The 25,013-nt window shown below is 41.5% G+C and overlaps 1 protein-coding gene across 6 annotated transcripts in view; it reads right to left on the bottom strand.

The window, feature by feature from the left end:
* Positions 1–25,013, bottom strand: part of atrnl1a (attractin-like 1a) — a 332,899-nt gene that overhangs the window by 293,481 nt on the left and 14,405 nt on the right. For all 6 annotated transcript variants that reach the window (XM_067386115.1, XM_067386114.1, XM_067386113.1 and 3 more), the window contains exons 2-5: positions 5,017–5,100; positions 4,435–4,548; positions 2,559–2,687; positions 2,255–2,463 (exon numbers count right to left, since the gene is read on the bottom strand). In XM_067386115.1, coding sequence (XP_067242216.1) covers positions 2,255–2,463; positions 2,559–2,687; positions 4,435–4,548; positions 5,017–5,100 — 536 coding nt within the window. The remainder of the gene's footprint in view (positions 1–2,254; positions 2,464–2,558; positions 2,688–4,434; positions 4,549–5,016; positions 5,101–25,013) is intronic.

The following is a 25,013-nucleotide window of genomic DNA, read 5'->3' as shown; positions in this document are numbered from 1 at the left end:
GACTGATCAGATAAAAATGTTCCCACATTGGAGAACAGGTTCTCTTCCTAGCTGGCTCCATGATGATGATCACACAATGCCGTGATAATAACAACTATGCAAACTCCTAATACAACAAACCCACATCTTGTGCATCATTTTGGGTGTCTATATAGTCCTATTACGCACCTAAAAAGCTGCTGAAGCGTGCGTGCAGCAAAGTCTCGCGTCATGAAGCCTCTCGCGATGCGAAGCAGTATCGACTGATCTGAACCACTCACGTGATTCACTTAGAGAACTGAAGCAGTTGCTGCTTCGGACGTCATCGGTCACGTGTGTTTTTCCGCACCAAAGCAAGCTCCGAAGCAGTAGTTCAAGAAAAATGCTGCTCCGAGTTCGAAGCTTGTGTCGGAGCATCGGTGTCAGACGGTCATCACTAGTTAGCAGGACTCTCGGTTGCAGCTGGATCTCTCAACCGCACTTCCCAAGACCCGCCCCATTGTACTTCTGATTGGCTAGTAATGTTAGTTTGGTTGAGAGTGAAAGCTGTGCTCCTCTCATTCCATTGGTAGACGAACTCGTGAACTCGAACATATCATCAACATTTTATTTTATTTTATTTTTTTAAATATAAGACTATCTTTTTTTTTCCACAGCCAAAAGCCGCACGCCGGAGATCCGGACAACTTTAAGCCCCGTGTAGCCTTCGCTGCCTTTGATATCTCATTGTGTGGCAGCTGAGCTGGAAAAATAAAGATGGTGTCCGAAAGTTGCGTGCGCTGGTCAGTTTGTGAGTGAAAATACGTTTTTGACCAACATTTTCCATTTTTGATGTCATTTCTAGCAAGAAATTTCTACTGTAGTAATTAAATATTTGTTTATTTCTCACCAAGGCTTGCACTATTTTGTTGTAGTCGATCATTAAGCTGTTACGCTGTCTCAGAAGTCTGTCTGAAATCATCATTTCGTGAGGTGCATCCGACCAGCGTACTTTGAGGTCAAAATGCGTGCAGGTTGGCAGGTCTTGAGCTCATTGTGATTTTGTTACTAGTATATATTTTATGTAGGTGACTGGAATATTCCATGTATATGCCGTCATGGAGTTATGGAACTCTAATTAAAGGGATAGTTCACCCAAAAATGAAAATTTGATGTTTATCTGCTTACCCCCAGGGCATCCAAGATGTAGGTGATTTTGTTTCTTCAGTAGAACACAAATGATGATTTTTAACTCCATCCATTGTAGTCTGTCAGTCGTATAATGCATGTCAATGGGAACACAATCTATAAGAGTAAAAATAAATCCAAATTAAACCCTGCGGCTTGTGACGACACATTGATGTCCTAAGACATGAAATGATTGGTTTGTGCGGGAAACCGAACAGCATTTATATCATTTCTTATCTCTAAAACACCACTATGTCCAACTGCCTTGAGCATCCGGTGTGTGAAGTCTGTAAACGTGCTTTGATACCGGAAGTGATCTCTCACACATATATCTAAATGAATGTGAGAGATCACTTCCGGCGTCAGAGTGCATTCTGACCTCACACACCGGATGCTCAAGGCAGTTGGACATAGTGGTGTATTAGAGGTAAAAAATGATATAAATGCTGTTCGGTTTCTCGCACAAACCAATCGTTTCATGTCTTAGGACATCAATGTGTCGTCACGAGCCACAGGGTTTAATTTGGATTTGTCTGTGCATGTTTTTTTTTTTGTTTTTTTTACTCTTATAGATTGTGTTCCCATTGCCATGCATTATACGACTGACAAACGGCAACGTTTAGAGTTAAAAAATCATCATTTGTGTTCTACTGAAGAAACAAAATCACCTACATCTTGGATGCCCTGGGGGTAAGCAGATAAACATCAAATTTTCATTTTTGGGTGAACTATTCCTTTAACATTTGAGGAAAAATGCACAAATGTACACCACCATTCAAAAGTTTGGGGTCAGTAATATATATATATATATATATATATATAATATATATATATATATATTTTTTTTTTTTAAATAAGTTTTGCTCACCAAGGCTACATTTATTTGATTAAAAAATTCAGTAAAACAGTAATATTGTGAAATAATGTTACAGTCTAAAATAACCATGAAAATGACTGAACCTCATTTATTTCAAAAACAAAAATCTTACTGACCCCAAAAAAATGAAAAGTATGAGAACTTATATAATATCGAAATTAACTGCAACATTTTGCAGACAGTGTGGAAATACAGTAGTATCATAAAGACATCTGAATAATTACAACTCACCTTGCCAGCTATCATTGCAGACGCAGAGCTTTTCTCCGGTGAGGTCACAGTATCCACGGTCAGGACTGCCACAGTCATCCCAACAGTAGGGAATATCACAGGCCTCACCTTTCCAGTAACGCTCACACTCACAGTAAACTCTGCTAGAGATGGAGTTGCCCGTAGAACACCTTCCATGACCTGAACAGTTATTAGGACAGGAGTTTATCCTGGAAAACACAGCAGGGAGAGAGAGATCAGGACAATAATAATAATAAAAAAGATTATATTAAAAAAAAAAAATACACTGTGTAACGATACTCACGAATAAAAGATGTTGAATCCTGTAAGATTGTAGGCAGCATCACTGAAAAAGTGCAACAATGCGTACCCAGATGTGGTTACCACCTCTGGAATGGTTTCATTTCCTTTTGTTTCTGGGACAACCAGGCCACTGGACATGCAAGAGAATGACACACAAGTCAAAAAAAACTTCCTTCCTTTGTATTCACATGTTCCACTCAGCATGAGAACAGCTGCTGCTAGGCAAATAGCATCAAAATAAATCTCTGCTCTTGACGGTCCAATATTCTTCAATAAAGGAAGAAGATAATCTCACATTCAGTGCTTCAGCACAACAAGTGGACAACCAGCTGGGACTCTGAGACACACCAAAGGACATAGAGATGCGATGGAACAGATACCATACACCAAACTCTCTCTCACACACACACACTAAAGTACACAGCAGGTATCTGAACACAAGGTCCATCCCATTAAAAAGGAATAAGAGATAACACTTCAGAGGAAGAAGAAAATAAGAGCGTTAAAATGATGAGAAAAGAGAGAAACAAACAGACTGATTTACATTTAATGTGACTAAAGTAATGTAAACTCTAGATTTAGAGATTTAGGCATATTTCCTAGATATTATCCTTAAGAGAATGTGATTTTTTTCCTTGTTATTAATGCATATCAAAAGATCATTGTGTTACTGGCAGCATTATATGTGTGCTAGTCTCTGTTTCTTAAAGAGTGCAACAGTGCCCGCCCACGTTTTCAGCAGCCTTGTTTCAGGAAGGATCTTTTCCATTCATTTTTTCCCATAGGAATTTTTTTTAAAAGTTTTCATACAAGTTATATGCCATGAACCAAGCCAACCAGCTATGAGGTGAATCACATCATTACAAACTTTGATTTGAAGCAAAAAAAAAGTATTTGAGAATCAAAAAAAAATAAATACTAAAGTGCAAGACTACAAATTACAAAGTACATAATTTATTACATAATAAACAACTATTGATTTAATGATTTTGAAATATATAACACTATATATTTATTTCTATTTATCTGATTGTTAGAGATTTCTTCGCAGAATCATAGGTAAAGTTTTTTTTTAAAAAACATGATTATTTATAAAATAAGTTAAAACAATGTGCATTGATGGCTTCAAAAAAAAAAAAAAAAAGCACATATCATCGATTAACAACCTAATAGTTCACGGTGGGACCAAATTAGTAAAAAAAAAAATTCAAAAATTGTTTAATTTGTTTTACTGTAGTCACAGACGATGTTTACCTGAAAACCATTCACTAACTAAGGTACATATTCCGATTAGGCCTTAATTCTGAAAAATATTTTTACATGCTCCATAGAGACATTAGAATTTTCTTTTTGTGCACATGGGAATCAGCATATTTTGAGTATATCTTTGAAAATACTAAGATATGCAAATTTTTTTATTTCATGCCATTTATTAGTCTAGTAATTTTAATTAAAACATTCATCCTTTTTCTTTTCCTTTATGACGTGTTAGCAGAGGTTAACACCCTCGCTACACTTTCAATTGAAAAATTAGAATTATGTAATGCCTAGGGAAGAGAAGTCACAAGTTCATAATGAAAAATATGCAAAAATACACAAATGAAAGATCAGCATACATTTTCAAGCACACTTCATGTGTGACTTGGTCTGATTTGATTCTACCGTGTTGTTGATTGGTTGAAGTTCATTCATTTCACTGAATTGGACAAAGAGTTGTTGATGTTTTTGTTTTTTTTACCTTTATATATATATTCTTTTGTTCATGAGATATCTAATATGCTCTGTCTTAGGAATTTTGCTTGATATTATGAAATGACTAGGGAAGTTTGTATCTGCTGTGTTGATGTATGTATTACAGTGATTCCAGTCCCACTCACCTAAACACAGCTACCAAAGGTGCGTAAATCGAGTCTCCATCAAAGACATACATGTGATCCCAACTGCACTCTGTCGCAAAATGGTTGAACCTCAACCTCAGCACAGCATTTGGACTAAAATAAAAACAGAAAATATATTAATTTGACACTTAATAATAAGAGTAACAACTATTGTATTTCAATCATGGCAACTCTCAGAATAGTTTTAGCATGTTACTGAATATGGTAATGTTAATGTATTTGGTCTTGGTGGACAGATCTGCTACACTGCTGCTACAGAGCAAGTATGAACTTGCTACTGATAATAGATACACAGACACGATCATGTAAGATATGCTGCTGCTGCTGCATAAACAGACATACGCAAATCCTGTAGCAGATCTAGGCAGGTGGTGCTGGGGGAGGTGTAGGGTTTCAGAGGAACTCCAATGGCATGTTGCAGGGCTTTTTTTAATTCTAATTTGTATGTTGCTTTGAACAAAAGCATCTGGTAAATAACAAATATTGACGTAAATTGCGAACATTTGAGAAAAAAGAAAAAATATTTATACTGAGAGATTAGATTGACATAGTGGTACTCACTATCCTTCAATGAGCCAAGTGCATTTAGTCTTGTACTTGTAGTTAACTGGTCCATCAGTGAGTGATCCTGATGACTCTGTCAACCTGACAAAGAAAAATACAAAGATAAATAAATATCTCAAAATGGCTTTGTTGAAAACAAAGCAAGAGAGAATATGGTACAGTATGCATGTACATTTAGACAATTCATTTGTTACTGTCTTTGCAACAAACTAATATTGTAGCAAATAAATGCATTGAAAGTTTCTGTATACATTTTCTCTTCTAAATTACATAAGTACAGCAGCATAAACAGAACATTGCACTTTTTAGGTTCAGGAGGATTTAAGACAGCAAACCATATCACATACACCAAAATGTATATGCATAAACATATGCAAAATCAAAATATAAAATTAGACCTTTGTATAAATATTATAAAAAGTCACTGAATGTGACAAACTCCTTTTTCCAATAGGAAAGTCTTTATGCTTTAAGGTCCATGAAAAAGGGGAATAAAATCTCTTGTTTTAGCTGAATAATAAAGTATAAAGTCCACATCATGTAAGCATGATTTAAGCACAATAATACCTGAATAAAATTATCATTCATGCTTTGTATCAACAGGAAACATCACTTTCAGCTAATTATTATATTAAGAAAACCTTAAAATGTCGCATTTTAACACTACTTAAAGGCAAATTTGAATTCAAGCATGTTTGAAAATAGATGAAGTGTTTGAGATTAGGACTTGAGAAGACATTGGAAATGATTAAAAAAAATACTGACATTTGACATCTTGACTGCAAAGTCTGCCCAGTAAAATCCGTCACCATAATGAAACACCATCCACGTGCATCAACAAACTGGCCATGTGACATTGGCACAACCACCTGCCCCTGATTCATCCTCTTTCCCTTTCACCTCGTTTTTCATCCCTCCTGCTCCAACACAGAAATGAGGGCCATAATCCCAACGGATTGAAGCAAAAAAAAAAAAAAAAAAATACTCATTTGTCCGAGAATGGAGGGGGGCCAAGATCAGAATATTAATGCACAGTAAAGAGCCGGTCACAGCAACTGCACATCAGTCAAGAGATCGGCTTATCTATGAAAAACCATGTTTATAACAAAAACAACACTAGAGGTGAAGATCTCCAGCAGAAGCAGCAATCAGGGCCGTTTCTAGGCAAAGGCGAACTAGGCAGTTTTCTAGGGTGCTACCAGATGGAGGGGCCGCCAATGAGTTCCAATGAGAACACGTTAACATTACGACCCTGTATTTTATCAAAAATTCACCACATGCCAAGCACATTTTAGCAGCTGAATATTAGAATATGAAAGTAATAATATACCAACATCTATCTTATATAATCAATGCATAAGTCGCCATTTTAGCTGTATTATACCATGAAAATTGAATTTAACATACTGGGAATGTCATTAAAGCCTTTGTTTCGTTCACATATTTATAGGGCAAGGTTTAAGAAATTCATATTTGTGTAACAAAAAGAGTAAAGGATAATCCACAGCTAGCTGTGCATTAAACAATTTTAATGCACAATGTGGTTGCCTCCGTGTAGTGCATTCAAATTGTTTAATGCACAGCTAGCCATGGATTATCCTGCTTATACCATGGTCATTTGCCAGCATTGACAACTTTAAGCTGTTATTGATGTGTGCAGTGCAATATTTGCTTGGAAGGGTAAAAATGACGGTTACTTTCGTCAGTTACGGCTCGTTAGATCTAGCATTCTGTCCGCTTTGAATCAGACACAGAGATAAAGTAGTCTGTAAGATTACATTTATTTGAATTAATGAATTCATTATCAAGAGAAAGAAAGAGAGAGATGTGTGTGTGAATTACCTTTGTCTGTTCAGAATCTCTATTAACAACAAAGCTGTGAGTTTAATTACTTCAAAACCAGCAATGTTACCCCCTCGTTGCTGAGAAATATAATGTAGCGATTCAGCAACAAAGCTATTTCATTAAAAGTGGCGGGGCAGTGTTGATAAGTTTCTGTGCTCCTGAATGTTTCTGTGTGAGCACATCATTAATTCCGAGTGACGTACACATGTGTGTGATTCAATGAAAACCATGGCAGCAATGAGTCACAGTAGAAAGTAATGAACAACCGGCACAACAAATCAATAAATCCCAAATGCAGTGGACACATGGTTTTCTTCAGTGACGACTGACAACAACAAAATTAAATACAAATGTTATGACTTCTGTTTTGAGCATTCTACAGTAGTGAATCACCTATAACCCTTGTTTTGAGGTATAGTGGGCTTTTTCATAACCACTACCAGAGCAAACACTCAAAGTTTATGTTTTCAAAAATTTTAAGAAATTATTCAACTCTATGCACTGGTGTTTGACATTTTATGAAAAGCTACACTCTCAAATGTACATAAACACCTAAAGATACAGTGTGAAAATACATGTTTTGTTTTATGTTGCAGAATCCATTTAACCACAATTTGATTACAGTTTATATACTATAAAATTCTTTTCATCTATTTTAATATCACAATAATTTTTCTATTATATCTATGTAAATATTGATGTAAAAAGCCTGTGACCATGTCAATCACACACTGATTATCCCCTTGTGCTTGTGTTTAGACTTGGTCTGGCCATAGTAAAGCAGGAGCTCAAATGGAGGACAGAAAGTGATTTTAGGACAGGGGCTGAGGCAGATGACAAGAGATCCTCAGGCAAGCACAACATGGCACTATAAACAGACAGACACTCCCCTACAATAATAAAGAAAATGCATCTGCTTGTTTTGGAAAACAACAACTGAGAAGGTATCTTTGTCTTTTAAATTTTTTATTGTGACTTGGCAAATTAATTAATATTTCACCAGCAACATCAGAAAAACAAGTTTTTTTGATTTCTCAATGATCTGCGTAACATGGAAATAGAGATGACTTTTACAGAGACAGATATACAAACCAACAGGCTGCATTAAATCAATATACTTTCTCTTGATCTTATTGTAAATGATTAATTTTTTTTTTATTTGACAATTTTTAACCTAAATGTCATAACTCAAAATGTTATTTAGTCAACGTAAACCCTGCCTCTTTCTTACAATCGACTGCAGGATTTAATTCAGCCAGTTTGTCTCTATTCAATCAATAACCAATTGATAGGACCCTGCCTACAGTTTTTTTTTTTTTTTTACTTTTTTCAAAAATATATTTGGATGTACACTAAAAAATTATGTAGAAATAATTGCTAGTACAAAGAAATTGAAAGTAACACCATTGAATTAAACATGAAATATAGAAGTAGAAACATTATTTTTTCTTGCTTCAATAATCTTTGTTTCATTTACAATTTTTTACACTATACATCACAATATGTAAGAAATGATCTGTCACTACTTTCATTACATCACAACTTTAAAAAAAGAGAGAGAGAGAGAGAGAGACACTTATAACCAGGAAGGACACAAGAATTTATTTCCCCAAGCATTCTGCCTTATTAATCTTCTCTCCTCCACTCACTCGTGTGTCACAAAATGTAACCTACTTTCACTGCTGTCTGGGTCAGGATGGACAACCTGGATTCTCCTGAAATATTTCCTATTGTCCAAGTTGACTTAAACACATTACAAAGACTTAAGGTACCCAGAAAGAGATGTACACTGGTCCACAAATTCCAAACATACTATATTTTACCTTAAGCAAACATAATTAGACAATTAATGTCCTATTCGTCTCAGTCACAGAACACACAACATCCTTCTGAGCTACAACCACATACACATATGATATTAATACCTCAAAAATAACTTGCAACATTCACAACACATAAACTCTCTGAGAACAAAGACCACCTCATTCAAAAACCCTTACTGAAATACAGCAAGGCCTACTTGTGAAAAATATATAGCAACCCAAATCGCATACTCTCTTGAGTTGGTACTTATTTTGAATAAGTAATTACTTCGCGACCACTAAAGAAGTATGTTCTGAATGAATGTGTACAGTATGAATGTAATTCGGATGTAATACATTTGCCATGTTGTCATTATCATTTGACCTACCAGCTTCAGTTGCATTGCATCAAAGCCATTCACAAATCCTCCCCCATGGCCTCATGGGATAGTCGTATGTACACTTCAGAATCTCACCAGAAGAACCACGTCAACCAGATACGTTTTGCCTACTCTTTTAGTACTGTGAATTCGGACATACTTATTTTGTCACATACTGTTTTTCACCTACTATATAGTAGGGAAGTATGTGATTTTGGATGTAGCCACAGTCTGGCTGACTCCAGGAAAACAAAATGGAAGGGATCAAGCTTCAGTATCTCAGGGTTAGTATGAATCTTTCTGGAGTCTCCTCACAATAGTTGAAATAACTTAAATACCCATAACATTAATGTCTGTGAAGTGTCTTGAACTGCACAGGAATGAGCTAAGCCACAGACCCATGCATATCAGATAACAGTGCTTTATTCCCCATTCTTCTTCTCTCAGTTAACCCACAAACATTTGTAAACTATTTAAAAACACAGTGTGCCCAAAATACAAACCACATCTGGCAAAAGGAGACAATAATCAACCCAAGCTATTTTGCCACAAAGCCAGAAATGTAAAGAAGTCAATTATGATGTTTGTTTGAAACAGTTTGCAGAGAACATCAAAAGATCAGTTGAATCCAAAATGAATCCACCTTTAAGCACCATACTAGGTAAAGAAGGGGCACAATAAAAAAAAATTCTTCATTAGCTGTAAAAACCTCATCTGCAAATGATATTTTACTACAGTATAGGGGAAGAAATGTCATAAATCAAGATTCTAGCTTTAATCACGACATGGAATTTGATATACTGGTAAACATTTTGCAATTGTCCTGATTTGGACAAGTCAGGCCTTCAAGCAATAGCATTACCACAATCCTATAATACTAATGAAATAGTGCAAGGTTACACCCAACAACGAAACCCTTGAGATACACAAACAAATGTACATACATACATACATCCACACAAACTACATTTAACAAATGTGTATGTATTATTAGATTATGATTAAAACAAAAGAGCTAGTGAATGTCCATCAGCAAGGCATGATCTCATCTTCAAGACAATGCAGAGTCCAAATCTCAGCTATAAAAGCACTACTGTTACACTAAAACAGCACTGCCATTCTAAATGGAGACTGCGTCACTCTTACAAGAGGTGACAGGACTATTCTTAGACTGTGTTTATTGTAGGATGGGAACTGTAGAATTAAATGGGCACTTGGAGACACAACATTTTCATTTTTGTGGTTAACAAGTGCCTGATATGACCTGTACCACATCGTAAATGTTTTTATTTGAGACACCCTTGCCAGCTCTTGCAACAGTTTATCCTTTGAAGCATTTATGTTAAGGGAGACAGAAGATGTATGTGCTAAAAATAACGCTTGTTTCAGTTTCCATGGTGGGTAGGGGTTTTCTGAAGTTAAAGATCAAAGTGTTTTCTCTAGGCTTGGGTTGCTGCAGTCCAACGTATATACAATAACACAATATTTTATTTGTCTAATTTATTGGTCACTACTTGCTGTTCCGTAAACAATGCAGGAGTCATGAAGGTTGCAGACACAGCTTGCAGATTACACAGCTTTTATTTAACCGAGCTGTATCACTAAACACGGCTTACTCACAAATCATCTTTTAAAGTTATTTCAAGCTCATTTTAATTTGATTCAGATGTGACAAACAGTACTAATTTGACCCATTTGGGCTGATTTGTGGACTGGCTGCGAACATAGACAATAACATTGAGAGGGTAATCAGCCAATTACATCAATGCGTGTTTTGCCAATATCCTCTCAGATTCACACCACAGTGATATTTTATGTCGCTCACACACTACACAATTTTAGTCCTTTTTTTTTTTTTTTTTTTTGCAGAGTTAACTCTTCAGCCGGAACTCGACTTGTGTACAACTGTTACTGGAAGCTAGTGATTATAGTTTATAAAAGTTATAAACAAGGATATTTTTCTTACAAAACTGCATCACTTCGCTTCAGAAGGCCTTTATTAACCCCCTGGATCCGTATGGATTACTTTTATAATTGATAAATGCACTTTTTTGGGCTTCAAAATCCCTATTCACTCCCAGTACAAAGCTTGGAAGAGCCAGGATATTATAACTTTAATATAACTCTGATTGTGTTTGGCTGAAAGAAGAAAGTCATATACAACTAGGATCGCTTGAGGGTGAGTAAATTATGGGATTATTTTCATTTTGGATGAACTAACCCTTTAAGGCTTTGTGTCAAAAAAAAAAAAAAAAGAATCTCTTTACGAACAATTGTGTCACTCACACCATACATAACTTTCAGTCATTGGATTGCAGTTCTTTTCACACTACAAAACTGTCTGTCATCGACAATGTCAGTTCCAGTCAAAACACATCACCCTTTCTGCAAGATTAAATATAGCCTGTGTTATTGTATAGTGTGTTGATATCCACTGCTTGCACACTGATGCACTGTGGAGACCTAACAATGAAAGAACTGGTCGTTTTTCTTAAATAACCTTGACCTACTGACACAGTCCTTCATTAAAAATGAAAAATCACTCATGCTTAGAGACAATGGGGTCTGCAAGGGCAGAGATTGATTTTTTATAGGTCTCTAACGTATTGTCACGGCTCGTCAGTTTCCCACCATCCATTCATTCATCTACAGAGCCAGGGATGAAAACCCCACTACCTTTTACATTACAACCACAATAAGGTCAAGAGAAAGTTAATAGAACCCCACAATGGCCAAGCCTTAAACGGTCTTTCACTGCTACAATCCTTCAGAGCTGGATGTGAAAGATCATAGCGTGAGGGTCTTATGACTGAACGCACATTTAGACCAAACCATGAAATAGTTCATCTTTCAGAATCCTAGAGAGTTGTTTTAGGGGGACTTTTAATGTACTGCATTTGACATCAACTTGCTTGTTAAGGGGATTTATATCTGAAGAGCAACAGCGCAGACTAAACAAATCAGATTCTTTCCCCCAATATAGAGCTGTCATTTTTGTTGGTCTGGTTTGACAGCTCAACCTCACAGCCTTTTTTTTTTTAAATGCAACTGACATTTGAGTTCAGAAAAGAAACACATTCAACCTTCCTGGGGAAACATCTGAAATGACAATTACATTCTCTTCTTGATCTACCATTTGTGCTACTCATTCATCAACTCAAACTGTTATGAATCAACTAATAATGTGTACATTTTATAAATAACGCAACACAGAAGAAAATATTTTGTAGAATGTTGGTAACCAAACAGGTTTCCATCATAGACTGTAAAAAAAATATGGACGTAGTGTCCGTGACGTCACCCATAGAGATCTGAACAGTAGTTTTAAGGCGAAAATGAGGCCGCTGCCATCTTAGCTGCGCGTCACCGCACGTCACTCCCGGATAACTGAAAATGGGCAAAGAGGCGGGACGTGGTTGAACTGAGGTGCCATGGTTACTGAAACCACGCCCGCATAGCTCAACGTGATCAAAGGTATATAATATAATATCTAAAATTTTTATATTCTATTGATATAACTTATCTTTATTAGTAAATAAAGATAAGTTATATCATTATGATATTAAGGTTTACTGTCAATCTACGGCATCTTTTTTACGATATGCTCCAGCACCAGTAACTTAATTGAAATTTGTGTCAGGTTTGCACATGACAACACGAAAAATCAAACGGGACTTCATACATTTATAATGAAATAGTGATCGCGAATTAAATCCAATCCATTGCACTTGGGTAAAATGTCCATGAGTGTCCACTGAAAAACAAAAAAAACCCTGTACTTTTTGTCCACAAAAGTGTTAAATCCATTAAATATTCATATATTATCCATTGTTTGCATCACATTTCTTCTAAATGATCTGCTCTCCATCATCGTTCTTCAAGAAATTATAAACGCTGTCCAGGTTGCATGTTGTAAAACTGTATGATCATATATCTCACAAAAAAATGAGCCCGCGTCCAAAATGCAGCAGTTTTAGTTATAATATCCAAGTAGTGCTGTCGGAGCTTGTGGTGTCTTGAGAGGCATATTCTCCAGCCATAGTCATAGTAAATCTCACGAACAAAACTTTTAGCCAATGCCACGACGATCCTTTCCTTCCGCATGCATACACATACAGAGACGCACATCTGTCTCGACCATTAACGCAGCAAACCATATTATTTTATAATTGTATAAAATAATCCCGAAAAAAAAAAAATCACAAACACGGCAGAGATGCCAAATTCAGCGGCTGGAATTAGCTGAGGTGATGTCTCTCAGACAGCAGCGCGATCCACCTGTCACTCAAATGACCACGCCCTTAATTATGCAGAACTTTAAGGCTTAATATAATTTAAACGGATGAGTTATAAAAAAAATTCACCCCCCTCAGAGTTGTCATGAAGGGCAACATTAGCAGTATAGACCAAAACCACAATTTGTACCAACCTGTAAACATGTTTTTTTCTGCTGTAAAATTAGCCAATTTAACATGGGACTCAATGAGATTCTGCTCTCTTTTGGAACCTGTCCCTAGCGGCCAGTTGATGAATTGCAGTTTAATTCACTTCTGTATTGGCCTCAAGAGAAACTGGGGGAGGTTGCCGCTTGGTTTCCATTGTAACATGGGGCATTTCTCAAAATATCTTCTTTTATGTTCCATGCACAGAAGAATAAATACTTAATACTTAATGGCTCCATCCAAAAAACTTACTTTAAAAAAAAAAAAATATGTTCTATATTGTGAATGTGCTGGTGTGAATGTAATCCGGATGTCCAACTTTTGTCATGTTGTCCTTGTCATGTGACCTACCAGCGTCAGTTGCATCGCTTCACTCACTGCCATTAACAAATCCTCTCCCATGGCCTCATGGGATAAGGAAAGTGGGAAAAGTGTCCATTGGATCCACACTACAGAATATCACCAGTACTGTAATAGTTGTTTTATGTAATATGCTGTTTTATGAATACTGTGAATTCGAACATACTACTTTTTCCCAATCATCGTTTTTCACCTACTATACAGTAGGGAAGTAGGCATACTCAGATAAAGCCAGTGTGAATAAGCCGATGTTCACATTGGGGCGGTCACAATATCAGATTTTTCACTGTTTTGTTAAACTACAAGTTTATCGTAAATATAATAAAACACATAAAGGCATCAGCAGTTAGCAGGTTAATGTAACATTTGCCATTTCTGGACTAGCAAAATAATGCCAAATTTAAAAGGTAATTCACAGCAAAAGTTAAGTTTAAACAGCATTTTGGTGCTGATGTATGAATAGTATCAATACTGATAAAAACAGAAAGGTATTGTGTGTATGATGTGGTACACTAACTGGAAAAGGCCTAATCTGGCCTAATCTGACAATTTTCAACACTTACATTTTGCTCTGAGTTCCCAGTGCCTGGGGTCCCCTTATTTGATCTTTTGCTGGGAAAAGCAGTTTCCAACAGCCAAAAAACACTGCTATAATAGTGAAACAACCACTCCCTGAGGCTTATGAAAACAAGAGAGCAGTGAATTGTAATGTTATCTGTATTAAGGACAGTTAAACACATACAAACAGTCCACAAAGGGTCTCAGTGGATGTGCCAGCACTCACAAACACAGATTACTCAGAGCAGAGCACCTGCTACATGATGCTTTGAACCAGCACAGCCTGTTCAGTTGATATCAGTAAAGTCATGCTGACAGCAGAGTTGTCTCAGCCCAAATCAACGACTGAATATCATTGCCTCCTCAGCACAAGGCTAATCCAAATTTATCCCATCAAACCACTTCAGAGACAGAGAATGGATTTCCTTCCAACAGGGCAGGATGAAACTGAAACATTCCCACAGGTTACACCCTCACATGACACTTTCTGCTGTTCGGACAGGATTTGTTTTTGCAGTAGAAATTTGAGTAGCAGTTATTATTGCGACATCTATGATTTCATGTACTGATTCATATGGGATGTGACTGTTAAGGAATGTCATCATGTGCTATAGATCCATGCATCAACAACTTGTAAGTCTCTTATGCTCACCAAGGTTACCTTTATTTGATCAAAAATACAGTATAAATGGTAATATTGTGTGAAATATTTTTACAATTTAAAATAACTGCTTTCTATTTGAATATGTTTTAAAATATAATTTATTCCTCTGATATTCAGCAGCCATTAGTCCAGTCTTCAGTGTCACATGATCCTTCAGAAATCATTCTAATATGCATATATTATATTATATTATATTATATTATATTATATTATATTATATTATATTATATTATATTATATTATATTATATTATATTATATTAATTATATGTTAATATCAGTAGGAGTCAGTATCTGGTGTGACCACCAGCTGCTTTAAGTACTACCATGCATCTCATCCTCACGGACTGCACCGGATTTGTCAGTTATTGCTGTGAGCTCTCCCACCAAGGCATTTGCAAGTTCTCTAACACATCTGGGGGGATATATGATTACACATGATTTGGCACTGCAAGTACGATAAGCTGTCCTTCCTGTCTCCCTGTAGCAAAGTCTTGGGCAACTTACATTACGGACATTGCAGTTAATTGCTCTGGCCTCATCTGCAGTCCTCATGCCTCCCTTCAGCAGGTCTCTGGCATGTTCATGCAGGTGATCAGGGACAGTAGTCAGTAAAAAGGTCTCTTTAATGTCTTAAGCTATTGGAACTGTGACCTTAATTGTCTACTGCCTGTAAACTGTCTTAAAGGTACAAAAGAGGATCTTTTTGTCGACTGAGAAACCAAAGACTGTTACTGAGTTTTTGAAATGAGCGCATGCGTAAGAACAACCCCCTTCCTTCACAGCTCAATTCAAGGGAACGCCTCCCAAAACTCGTGCACGAGTATTGGAACACGAGTGTTTACCTCCGGCATTCGCTGTGTTGTGTTAGTGGATTCATTATGTCGGACTCACCGCAGGTAACTCATAATCTGCAGTTGTTACTCCTGTCTTCTGACAAAAAGTGTGGAAAGTTACTGGAGCGTGCAGCCACGCTCGTCTCTCACAGGGAACGTCATGGCAGTGATTGACAAGCCAGAGGGCCAATCCGTGCATGTCTCTCACAAGGAAAATCACGGCAGTGATTGACAAGCCAGAGGGCCAATCGTTTACGTGATTAGCTGATGTTTTTAAGGCCCTACCTTGTGCACAGATGATGTATGTTAATATTATTCCTTTCAGTGCACCAAATAAATAGTCTTTTATCAGTTAGTAAAGACAGTTTCAAGTAATACTGCAAAAATGTATAAAACAAAACATCCTCTTTAGCATCTTTAAGGACTGTTCCACAGGTGCATGTGCGATAATTGTTTATGGTTCACTGAACAAGCACAAAAAACTTTGTTTAAAGCCTTTACAATAATGATCTGTAAAGCTTATTTTGATTTTACAAAATTATATTTAAAATACAGTATCCTAAAAAAAAGGGCTGTGTCTTACAAAAGGCACTTTACACCTTAATTCTCAGAGAAAAATTTGTATTTAATTTGGTTTCAAAAGAGTGGAAATTTAGGGGCCGTATACATGACAAAGTTTTTAACAAAAAACTGGACCCTATTTTTAGACGTCAAGTCTGCATGTTTTAGTTTCCATTTACCACAACTGATGTGTGCGTTGATGAATATGTGAATAAAAGCCTAAATGAAATCTGTTCATCATATAAAGTGATCATGTCTCTTCAGAAAATTTGGACTAAACTGCTCAATTCATATAGATTATTTTCACGATCTCTTTATGAACTCTTTGAAGCATCAAAGTGGTAGTTGTGTAGGCTGTCAATGGAGGGACAGAAATCTCTCAGATTTAATTAAAAATATCTTTGTTTTTGTGTTCCAAAGATGAACGAAAGTCTTAAGGGGTTTAGAATGACATGAGGGTGAGTAAATAACAGAATTGTCATTTTTGGGTGAACTATCCCTTTAAGTCCAAAACAAACCTAGTCCAACAGACAGAGATAAACAGGCTGTTAAAATCATCCAAATTTACCCATCATATAAATAAAACCAGACTGGAGTAGAAGTGTTCTGACGCAGACACAGAGTGACTGTAAAAGTGGTAATTAGTGGGTGAGGTCTTTGAAAGCGGTTTAGAATGAGACTACATCTAAGTGTAAATGAACATTTACTATGTTTTCCTGTGAAGCCCTTTGTGGTGAACAGACCCTAAGTATATATTAAGAGCTAAAACAAAGCTTGATGCTCCAATGTGTGCAGAACATTACCAAGCCCAAGAGTGATGTCAAAATGTTTGCACGGCAATGGTTATTTATGCATTTGTGAACATTGATTGCTCTGCCACTGATGTCATCTTCAGACAACAGTCATGAGTAACTCAACCCACAGAATCACACAAGACAGACACTGTGGCATTTCAAAACAGAACATGGTTGGGTACTGGATCACAAACACAGATCACAGCGATTAGTGCTGAAGTCTGCTGTTTCATCTCCCTAATGAGAGGAACTGCCACCGTGATTGTACTGTGCTGGATTACAGCTCGGGATTAAAAACTGCTTCATGAGGATTGTGTTGGCAGCATGTGAGATTTGCTCTGTGATCAGTGTGGCCAGGACATCGCTAATATAAATGACAAAAGATCGCCATAGAGAACTGGTCAATCATTTCCGCAAAATATTTTAAGCGGCATAACGTACTCGGTTACTAACGTAACCTCGGTTCCCTGAGATACGGAACGAGTACTGCGTATGGGAAAGGTCTCCCTTTTTCCCCGCTGCTGAAGCCTTTTTCAATAACGCAGTGTAACTGCACCGTCATTGGTTCACTCATAGACAAGTTGTTGAACCAATGGCGGCGCGGCATAGCTGCGCGGCCTATGGCGACAAAGCGCGCGAATATTCCCGCCGAAATGGGCGGGGTATAGGGCTATATAAGCAGGCGTTTCGCCATAGGATTTCAGTGTCAATCGACTGAAGCGACGACCCTGAGCCGCAGCCTCGTGGCACGGCAAGTGACGCAGTACTCGTTCCGTATCTCAGGGAACCGAGGTTACGTTAGTAACCGAGTACGTTCCCTTTCGATACTTCACTCGTACTGCGTATGGGGAACGAATTCAACCACGCCGTGCCACGGCTGGGAACGATATAGCTTGCATTTGGCCACCCAGAGGGGGGCAAAAAGGACAAGCGGAGGCAAAGCCTAACCGAACCCATGGTTACACTGAAGGAAGATACTTCCTATGGCGGCGTGAAGCGGGACCTGTTGGAAGCCGCTAATCACACCGACAGGACCCGAGCTTGTAAGGTCGGGACATCGAGGTGATAGAACCTGACAAAGGTGGACGGCGAAGACCAGCCGGCCGCGCCTCACAGATGTCTTGGATGGAAACTCCGTTGGACCAAGCCCACGAGGAAGCCATTCCTCTAGTGGAGTGGGCCCTGACTCCTATGGGGCAATTAGTGCCCAGTGAGGAGTAGCACAGGTTAATAGCATCCACTATCCAACGGGAGATGCGTTGTTTCGAGACCGGAGACCCGTTGGTGCGGCCGCCAAAACAAACAAAGAGCTGATCCGACAGTCTGAAAGACTGTGATCGGTCTATGTAGGTCCTCAATGCCCTGACTGGGCAGAGTAGCTGCAGCTCTGGTTCGTCCGCCGAGGGAGGAAGAGCAGAGAGCGAGATGACCTGAGCTCTAAACGGAGTTGAGAGCACTTTAGGGACGTAGCCATGCCTAGGTTTCAGAACGACCTTAGAGTCACCAGGCCCGAATTCGAGGCATGCAGGGTTCACAGAGAGGGCCTGCAAATCGCCAACACGCTTTACCGATGCTAGTGCTAGTAGCAGAGCGGTTTTTAGTGTTAGGGGCCTGAGGTCGGCTGAACCCATTGGTTCAAATGGGGCTCCTTTCAAGGCCCTGAGGACCAACGAGAGGTCCCAGGAGGGAATAGTGAGAGGGCGAGGAGGATTCAAACGCCTAGCACCTCTCAAAAAACGGATCACGAGCCCGTTTTCGTCCCACCGATTGGCCAGCAATAGGAGCGTGGAACGCTGCAATGGCTGCTACGTAAACCTTAAGCGTGGAAGGGGAGCGCCCCATTTCCAAGCGTTCTTGGAGGAAAGACAGTATGGAAGATACGTCACTCTCCACAGGGTCTATGTTGCGTGTTGAACACCAATCAACAAAGACTGACCACTTCTGGTCGTAGAGGCGCTCGTAGATGGGGCTCTAGCCTGAGAAATGGTATTTAGGACGTCCTCGGGGGAGGCTAGTCGGCTCCCATCGAGGGACCAGAGGTGCAGAGCCCAGAGCTGCGGCTGTGGGTGCCAGATTGTTCTGTTTGCCTGAGAGAGGAGGTCCCGTCTCAGGGGAATCGGCCACGGGGCTCTTAGAGAGAGCCTGAATAGCTCTGAGGACCAAACCTGGTTCCTCCAGAGCGGGGCCACCAGAAGGACTCTGTGCTGGTCTTCTCTGATACGCCTGATGACCTGGGGGATCAGTGCGATCGGAGGGAAAGCATAAAGGAGCGTGCTGGGCCATGTGTGGGCCAGAGCATCTACTTCCTTCGAGAAAAATGTTGGGCAATGAGAGTTGTCTTCTGAGGCGAAGAGGTCTACCTCTGCCTTCCCGAAGAACTCCCAGATCGTGAGGACCACTTGGGGGTGGAGCATCCACTCGTCGGAGGGGATGTTGCTCCGTGACAACATGTCCGCACCCAGATTGTTCCTGCCAGGAACATGAGTCGCTCTGAGCGACTGAAGCCTCGGAAGAGCCCATTCCAGCAGACGTTTCGCCAGAGCGCATAAGCGGCTGGACGAAAGACTGCCTTGGTGGTTCAGGTATGACACCACCGTCATACTGTCTGACCGAACTAGAACATGACGTCCCGTCAAGTAAGCCTGAAAGAACTGAAGGGCTTTCATCACTGCTAGCATCTCTAGACAGTTGATGTGTAGATGGCTTTCCTCGTGGCTCCACGAGCCGAAGGCCGGTCTGCCCTCGCACACAGCGCCCCAGCCCAAGTTGGAGGCGTCTGTTGAGAGCACCGTCCTCCGTGAGACCGCCTGTAAAGGGACTCCGCGTTGGAACCATACTGGATCCATCCAAGGTTTCAGGGCTAGAAGACAGGCCCGATTGACCTTGAGACATAGGCGGCCGTGCCGCCATGCGCTGGGAGGAACCCGGAACTTCAACCAGTACTGAAGAGGCCGCATCCGAAGAAGGCCTAGCTGCAGCACCGGGGAGGCGGAAGCCATCAGCCCTAGCAGCCTCTGGAAAAACTTCAGAGGGAGATAGGCTTTGTTCGTGACAGATGCCGTGAGCTGCTGAATTGCCAGGCGCGCTCTGGCGAGACTACTGCCGTCATACGGACCGAGTCGAAAACTGCTCCCAGAAACGAAATTCGTTGAGTGGGGCATAGCGAGCTCTTGGCTAAGTTGACCCTGAGACCCAGGCATTGTAGATGGCTGAGGAGCACGGATCTGTGGCGTTCCAGCTCGTCTCGCGAACGGGCTAAGATGAGCCAGTCGTCGAGATAATTCAGAACCCGGATTCCCATCTGTCTCAGAGGGGAAAGCGTCGCGTCCATGCACTTGGTGAAAGTGCGGGGAGCCAGAGACAGCCCGAAGGGCAGGACCGTATATTGGTATGCCACCCCTTCGTATGCGAATCTCAAGAATCGTCTGTGACCGGGGGCTATCTGGATGTGAAAATACGCATCCTTCAGGTCCAGCGAGCAGAACCAGTCCTCGGGGCAAATGTGCGCGAGGATCTGCTTCAGCGTCAGCATTTTGAACTTCCGTCTCATGAGGGAGTGATTCAAAAGCCTGAGGTCTAGGATGGGTCTGAGACCGCCATCCTTTTTGGGGACCAGAAAGTAGCGGCTGTAAAAGCCTGTCTCGCTCTCTGACGGAGGAACCATTTCCACAGCTCCTTTTTCCAGCAACGACATGACTTCGGCCCGGAGGACATGAGCGTCGTCCGGATTGACCGATGTTTGAAGCACCCCGGCGAAGCGGGGGGGCCGTCGTGCAAACTGGAGCGAGTAGCCCTGGTTTACGATCCCCATGACCCATTCTGACACATCGGGGATGGCCTGCCAGGCCTCGGCCCGAGTGGCTAGGGGTTGAATAATGTTGGGTGACAGACCGCCGTTGAGAGGGTCGTACACCGCGAGGGGTGGAAGAGGAAATTTGCTCTTTTTGTGATGAGGTAAAAATTTGTCCGCCGTGAAAACGGCGTTTGGAGTGGGCGCAACAGGTGTGGGCCCAGCTGTCACTTGGAGTATGTTTCCCACGCCCGGAAATAAACGAGGCGGAGGGGAAATTACTCGTGGGAGCTTTGGGGTGGTCCGGTCGTAACGGGACGGTCCCCCATCCTCTTCCTGTCCGACGAATCAGGACGACTTCGGAGGCACCGGGTCCAGCACAATCCTGGGCCGGGGTCCCTGGCGCCTCGGGAAGGGAGGGCGTCCGCAGGGCGCGAGCGCTGGCGATGCTCCTGGGGCGGCGCTGCCTGTGTTGCAGGTGGGGCTGGTTTGTTCTGCTGAGCCGGCGCAGTCCTGGGGCGGCTAGACGCAGAAGCGGAGCTGGAGCGCTTAGGCAAGAAATGCCTCATAGCCTGAGACGATTTCTGCGCGGCAGTAAAGCGCTCAGTGAAGCCATCCACTGCAGGCCCGAAGAGACCAGAAGGCGAGACCGGGGCGTCTAAGAAGGCCGTCTTGTCTAGGTCTTTGATCTCCCGTTAGGTTGAGCCACAGGTGGCGCTCCAACACGACCAGGCTGGCCATGGAACGACCGATGGCCTGGGCCGTAGCCTTCGTAGCTCGCAGGGCAAGATCCGTGGCGCTGCGGAGATCTTTGAAGGCTGGCGCGTCGATTCCAGACTCATCCAGAGAGCGGAGGAGTTTGGCCTGGAATGCTTGAAATATGGCCATGGTGTGGAGCGCAGAGGCAGCTTGGCCCGCCGAGGTGTAAGCCCGTCCAGCCAGAGTAGAGGTGGTCCGACAGGGCTTGGAAGGAAGGGCCCTTCGTCTTCCAACCCACAGCCGCGGGAGGACAGAGGTGAGCAGCCACCGCTTCATCTAGGGGTGGCAAGCGCTCGTATCCCTTCTCCTCGGCGCTGTCGACGGCGGTGAGGGCGGAGCGGTGCGTAGTGTGGAGGCGGGCAGAGTATGGGGAGCGCGCCACGACTTCGTCAGCTCTTCGTGGACCTCAGGAAAGAAGGGCGCTGAACGCTGGCGAGGTGCTTGGCGGCGGCCTGGCAGAAACCATTCGTCCAGGCGGCTGCGAGACGGCTCCTCTGGAGGGGCCCACTCGAGGTCCAGCTCTTCAACGGCTCTAGACAGGATGCGGAAGAGCTCGGCATCCATGCCCTGGCCATGCTCGATGGGTTCCAAGGAGGCGGTGGAGCGGGGTCTTCCGGCTCGCCAGCCCATCCTTCCGCTTCGGAAGCCGCAAGAGACATGGAGTCGTCTTGTTCGTCGTCTTTCCCCCCGAATGAGACGAGGTCACTCGCTTCTGCGGAGGGACGCTGCTCAGGGCGAGAGAACAGAACGGGAGAGAGTTCCCTGGGAGGAGAGGGCGAGGCACGCGGGGGCTGGGCCGGCGTGAGCTCGCTCAACTCCTGGCGCTGAGTCGCTCTACCCCGCTGTCTTTTCCTCGCCGGCTCGCGGGAGGAAGGAGACGGGAGGGCGCGAGCGGCGAGATCGCCTTCAGTGAAGAAGGCGACCCGCGAGCGCAGGGAAGCGAGACTCCGCTCGCAGTGCGGGCATGAGTCTCCAGCGAGCGCGCCGTCTGCGTGGGGCTTGCCCAGGCAAGCGACACACTCGCTGTGTCCATCGTCGTCGTGCAGGGGGGCCCTGCAAGTACCACATGAGTGGCGGGGCATCGTGAGACGCCGCTGCCGTGAAACGGCAATTGGGTGGCTCTTTTAGAGCGGCGAGGGCCGCGGAAGCTCTTAGAGCGGTGAAAACCGCTGGAAATCGCCTTTAGAGCGGCGTTTAAGCCGCGGATGAAGCTCTCAGGCGGCGCGCCGGATGGCGGCAGGGGACGCACAGGAAGCGGCCGGAAGCGGGAGGCGGCGGCTCGGCGACGGCGCTAGAAGCTGCAGTCCGCGAGGGCGCCGGCGCTTTCTTCCACCGGCGAGTCCAGGCGAGTCCGCTGCGGGAGCCTCTTCAGACGGCGGCGAGAGCAGAAGGCGGCGAGCTTCTTCGGCTTCAGGCGGAGATCAGCGAAGAGAAGTAGATGTCGTCGCTGAAGGAGAAAACACTGAAATCCTATGGCGAAACGCCTGCTTATATAGCCCTATACCCCGCCCATTTCGGCGGGAATATTCGCGCGCTTTGTCGCCATAGGCCGCGCAGCTATGCCGCGCCGCCATTGGTTCAACAACTTGTCTATGAGTGAACCAATGACGGTGCAGTTACACTGCGTTATTGAAAAAGGCTTCAGCAGCGGGGAAAAAGGGAGACCTTTCCCATACGCAGTACGAGTGAAGTATCGAAAGGGAACTGTTTTTAACATTGATAATAATACTAATAATAATAATAAATTATTCTTGAGCAGCAACAGAAGAGACTTCTTTCAAAAACATTATAAAATTGTAATTTTTCCAAACCTTTGACAGGTACTGGCTCTGTTGTAAATATACACTTTATTTTAAAGGTGACAGTATTACAGTGTAATTATACATTTAAAGGTGCCCTAGAACCAGTTTTAACAAGATGTAATATAAGTCTAAGGTGTCCCCTGAACGTGTCTGTGAAGTTTCAGCTCAAAATACCCCATAGATTTTTTTTATTAATTTTTTTAACTGCCTATTTTGAGCCATAATTATATATGCACCGATTCAGTGCGTGGCCCCTTTAAATCTCGCGCTCCCCGCCCCCGAGTTTGCGCTTGCCTTAAACAGCATAAACAAAGTTCACACAGCTAATAAAACCCTCAAATGGATCTTTACAAAGTGTTCGTCATTCATGCTGCATGCATGCATAGATTCCTGTGAGTATAGTATTTATTTGGATGTTTACATTTGATTCTGAATGAGTTCGAGGCTGTGCTCTGTGGCTAACGGGCTAAAGTTAACATTACACACTGTTTGAGAGATTTATAAAGAATGAAGTTGTGTTTATGAATTATACATCAAGTGTTTAATAAAGAAAATAGCGAAGGCTCTCTTGTCTCCGTGAATACAGTAAGAAACGTTGGTAACTTTAACCACATTTAAAAGTACATTAGCAACATGCTAACGAAACATTTAGAAAGACAATTTAAAAATATCACTAAAATATCATGTTATCATGGATAATGTCAGTTATTATTGCACCATCTCCCATTTTTCGCTATTGTCCTAGTTACCTAGTCTGATGATTCAGCTGTGCACATTCTGACGTTTTGCCCTTGTGTAATGCCTTGAACATGAGCTGGCATATGCAAATATTGGGGGCATACATATTAATGATCCAGACTGTTACGTAACAGTCAGTGTTATGTTGAGATTCGCCTGTTTTTTGGAGGTCTTTTAAACAAATGAGATTTATATAAGAAGGAGGAAACAATGGAGTTTGAGACTCACTGTCATTTCCATGTACTAAACTCTTGTTATTCATCTATGGTGAGGTAAATTCAATTTTTCATTCGATGGCACCTTTAAGTACTGAGTAATGACAATTAACTACATCTGCTTACTATTGGTTGAGGATTTGGTTTAGGGTTAATTGCATGTAATTATGCATAATTTCTAGTTATTACTATAGTAAATACATGTAACATATGTAACAATGACACTAAAATAAAGTGTTGTGATACCAAAGATATTTTTTTTGACTGGAGTACATTATATAAAAAATACTATTTCAGTCTTTTTATTACTTGCTGTATTTTGGAATTATTTGTGTAAAAATTGCTTCAAAGTAAACACTACACCTTTTTTTAGTGTAGTTCCAGCATTTTCATTTTTAAAATGTATTTGTAGAAATGAACTAAGCAATTTTTTTTATATACTGAAAAAG

The sequence above is a fragment of the Chanodichthys erythropterus genome, chromosome 5, assembly GCF_024489055.1.
Source record: "Chanodichthys erythropterus isolate Z2021 chromosome 5, ASM2448905v1, whole genome shotgun sequence".
NCBI classification, from domain to species: Eukaryota; Metazoa; Chordata; class Actinopteri; order Cypriniformes; family Xenocyprididae; genus Chanodichthys; species Chanodichthys erythropterus.
This window is presented reverse-complemented; position numbering and strand designations above follow the sequence as displayed.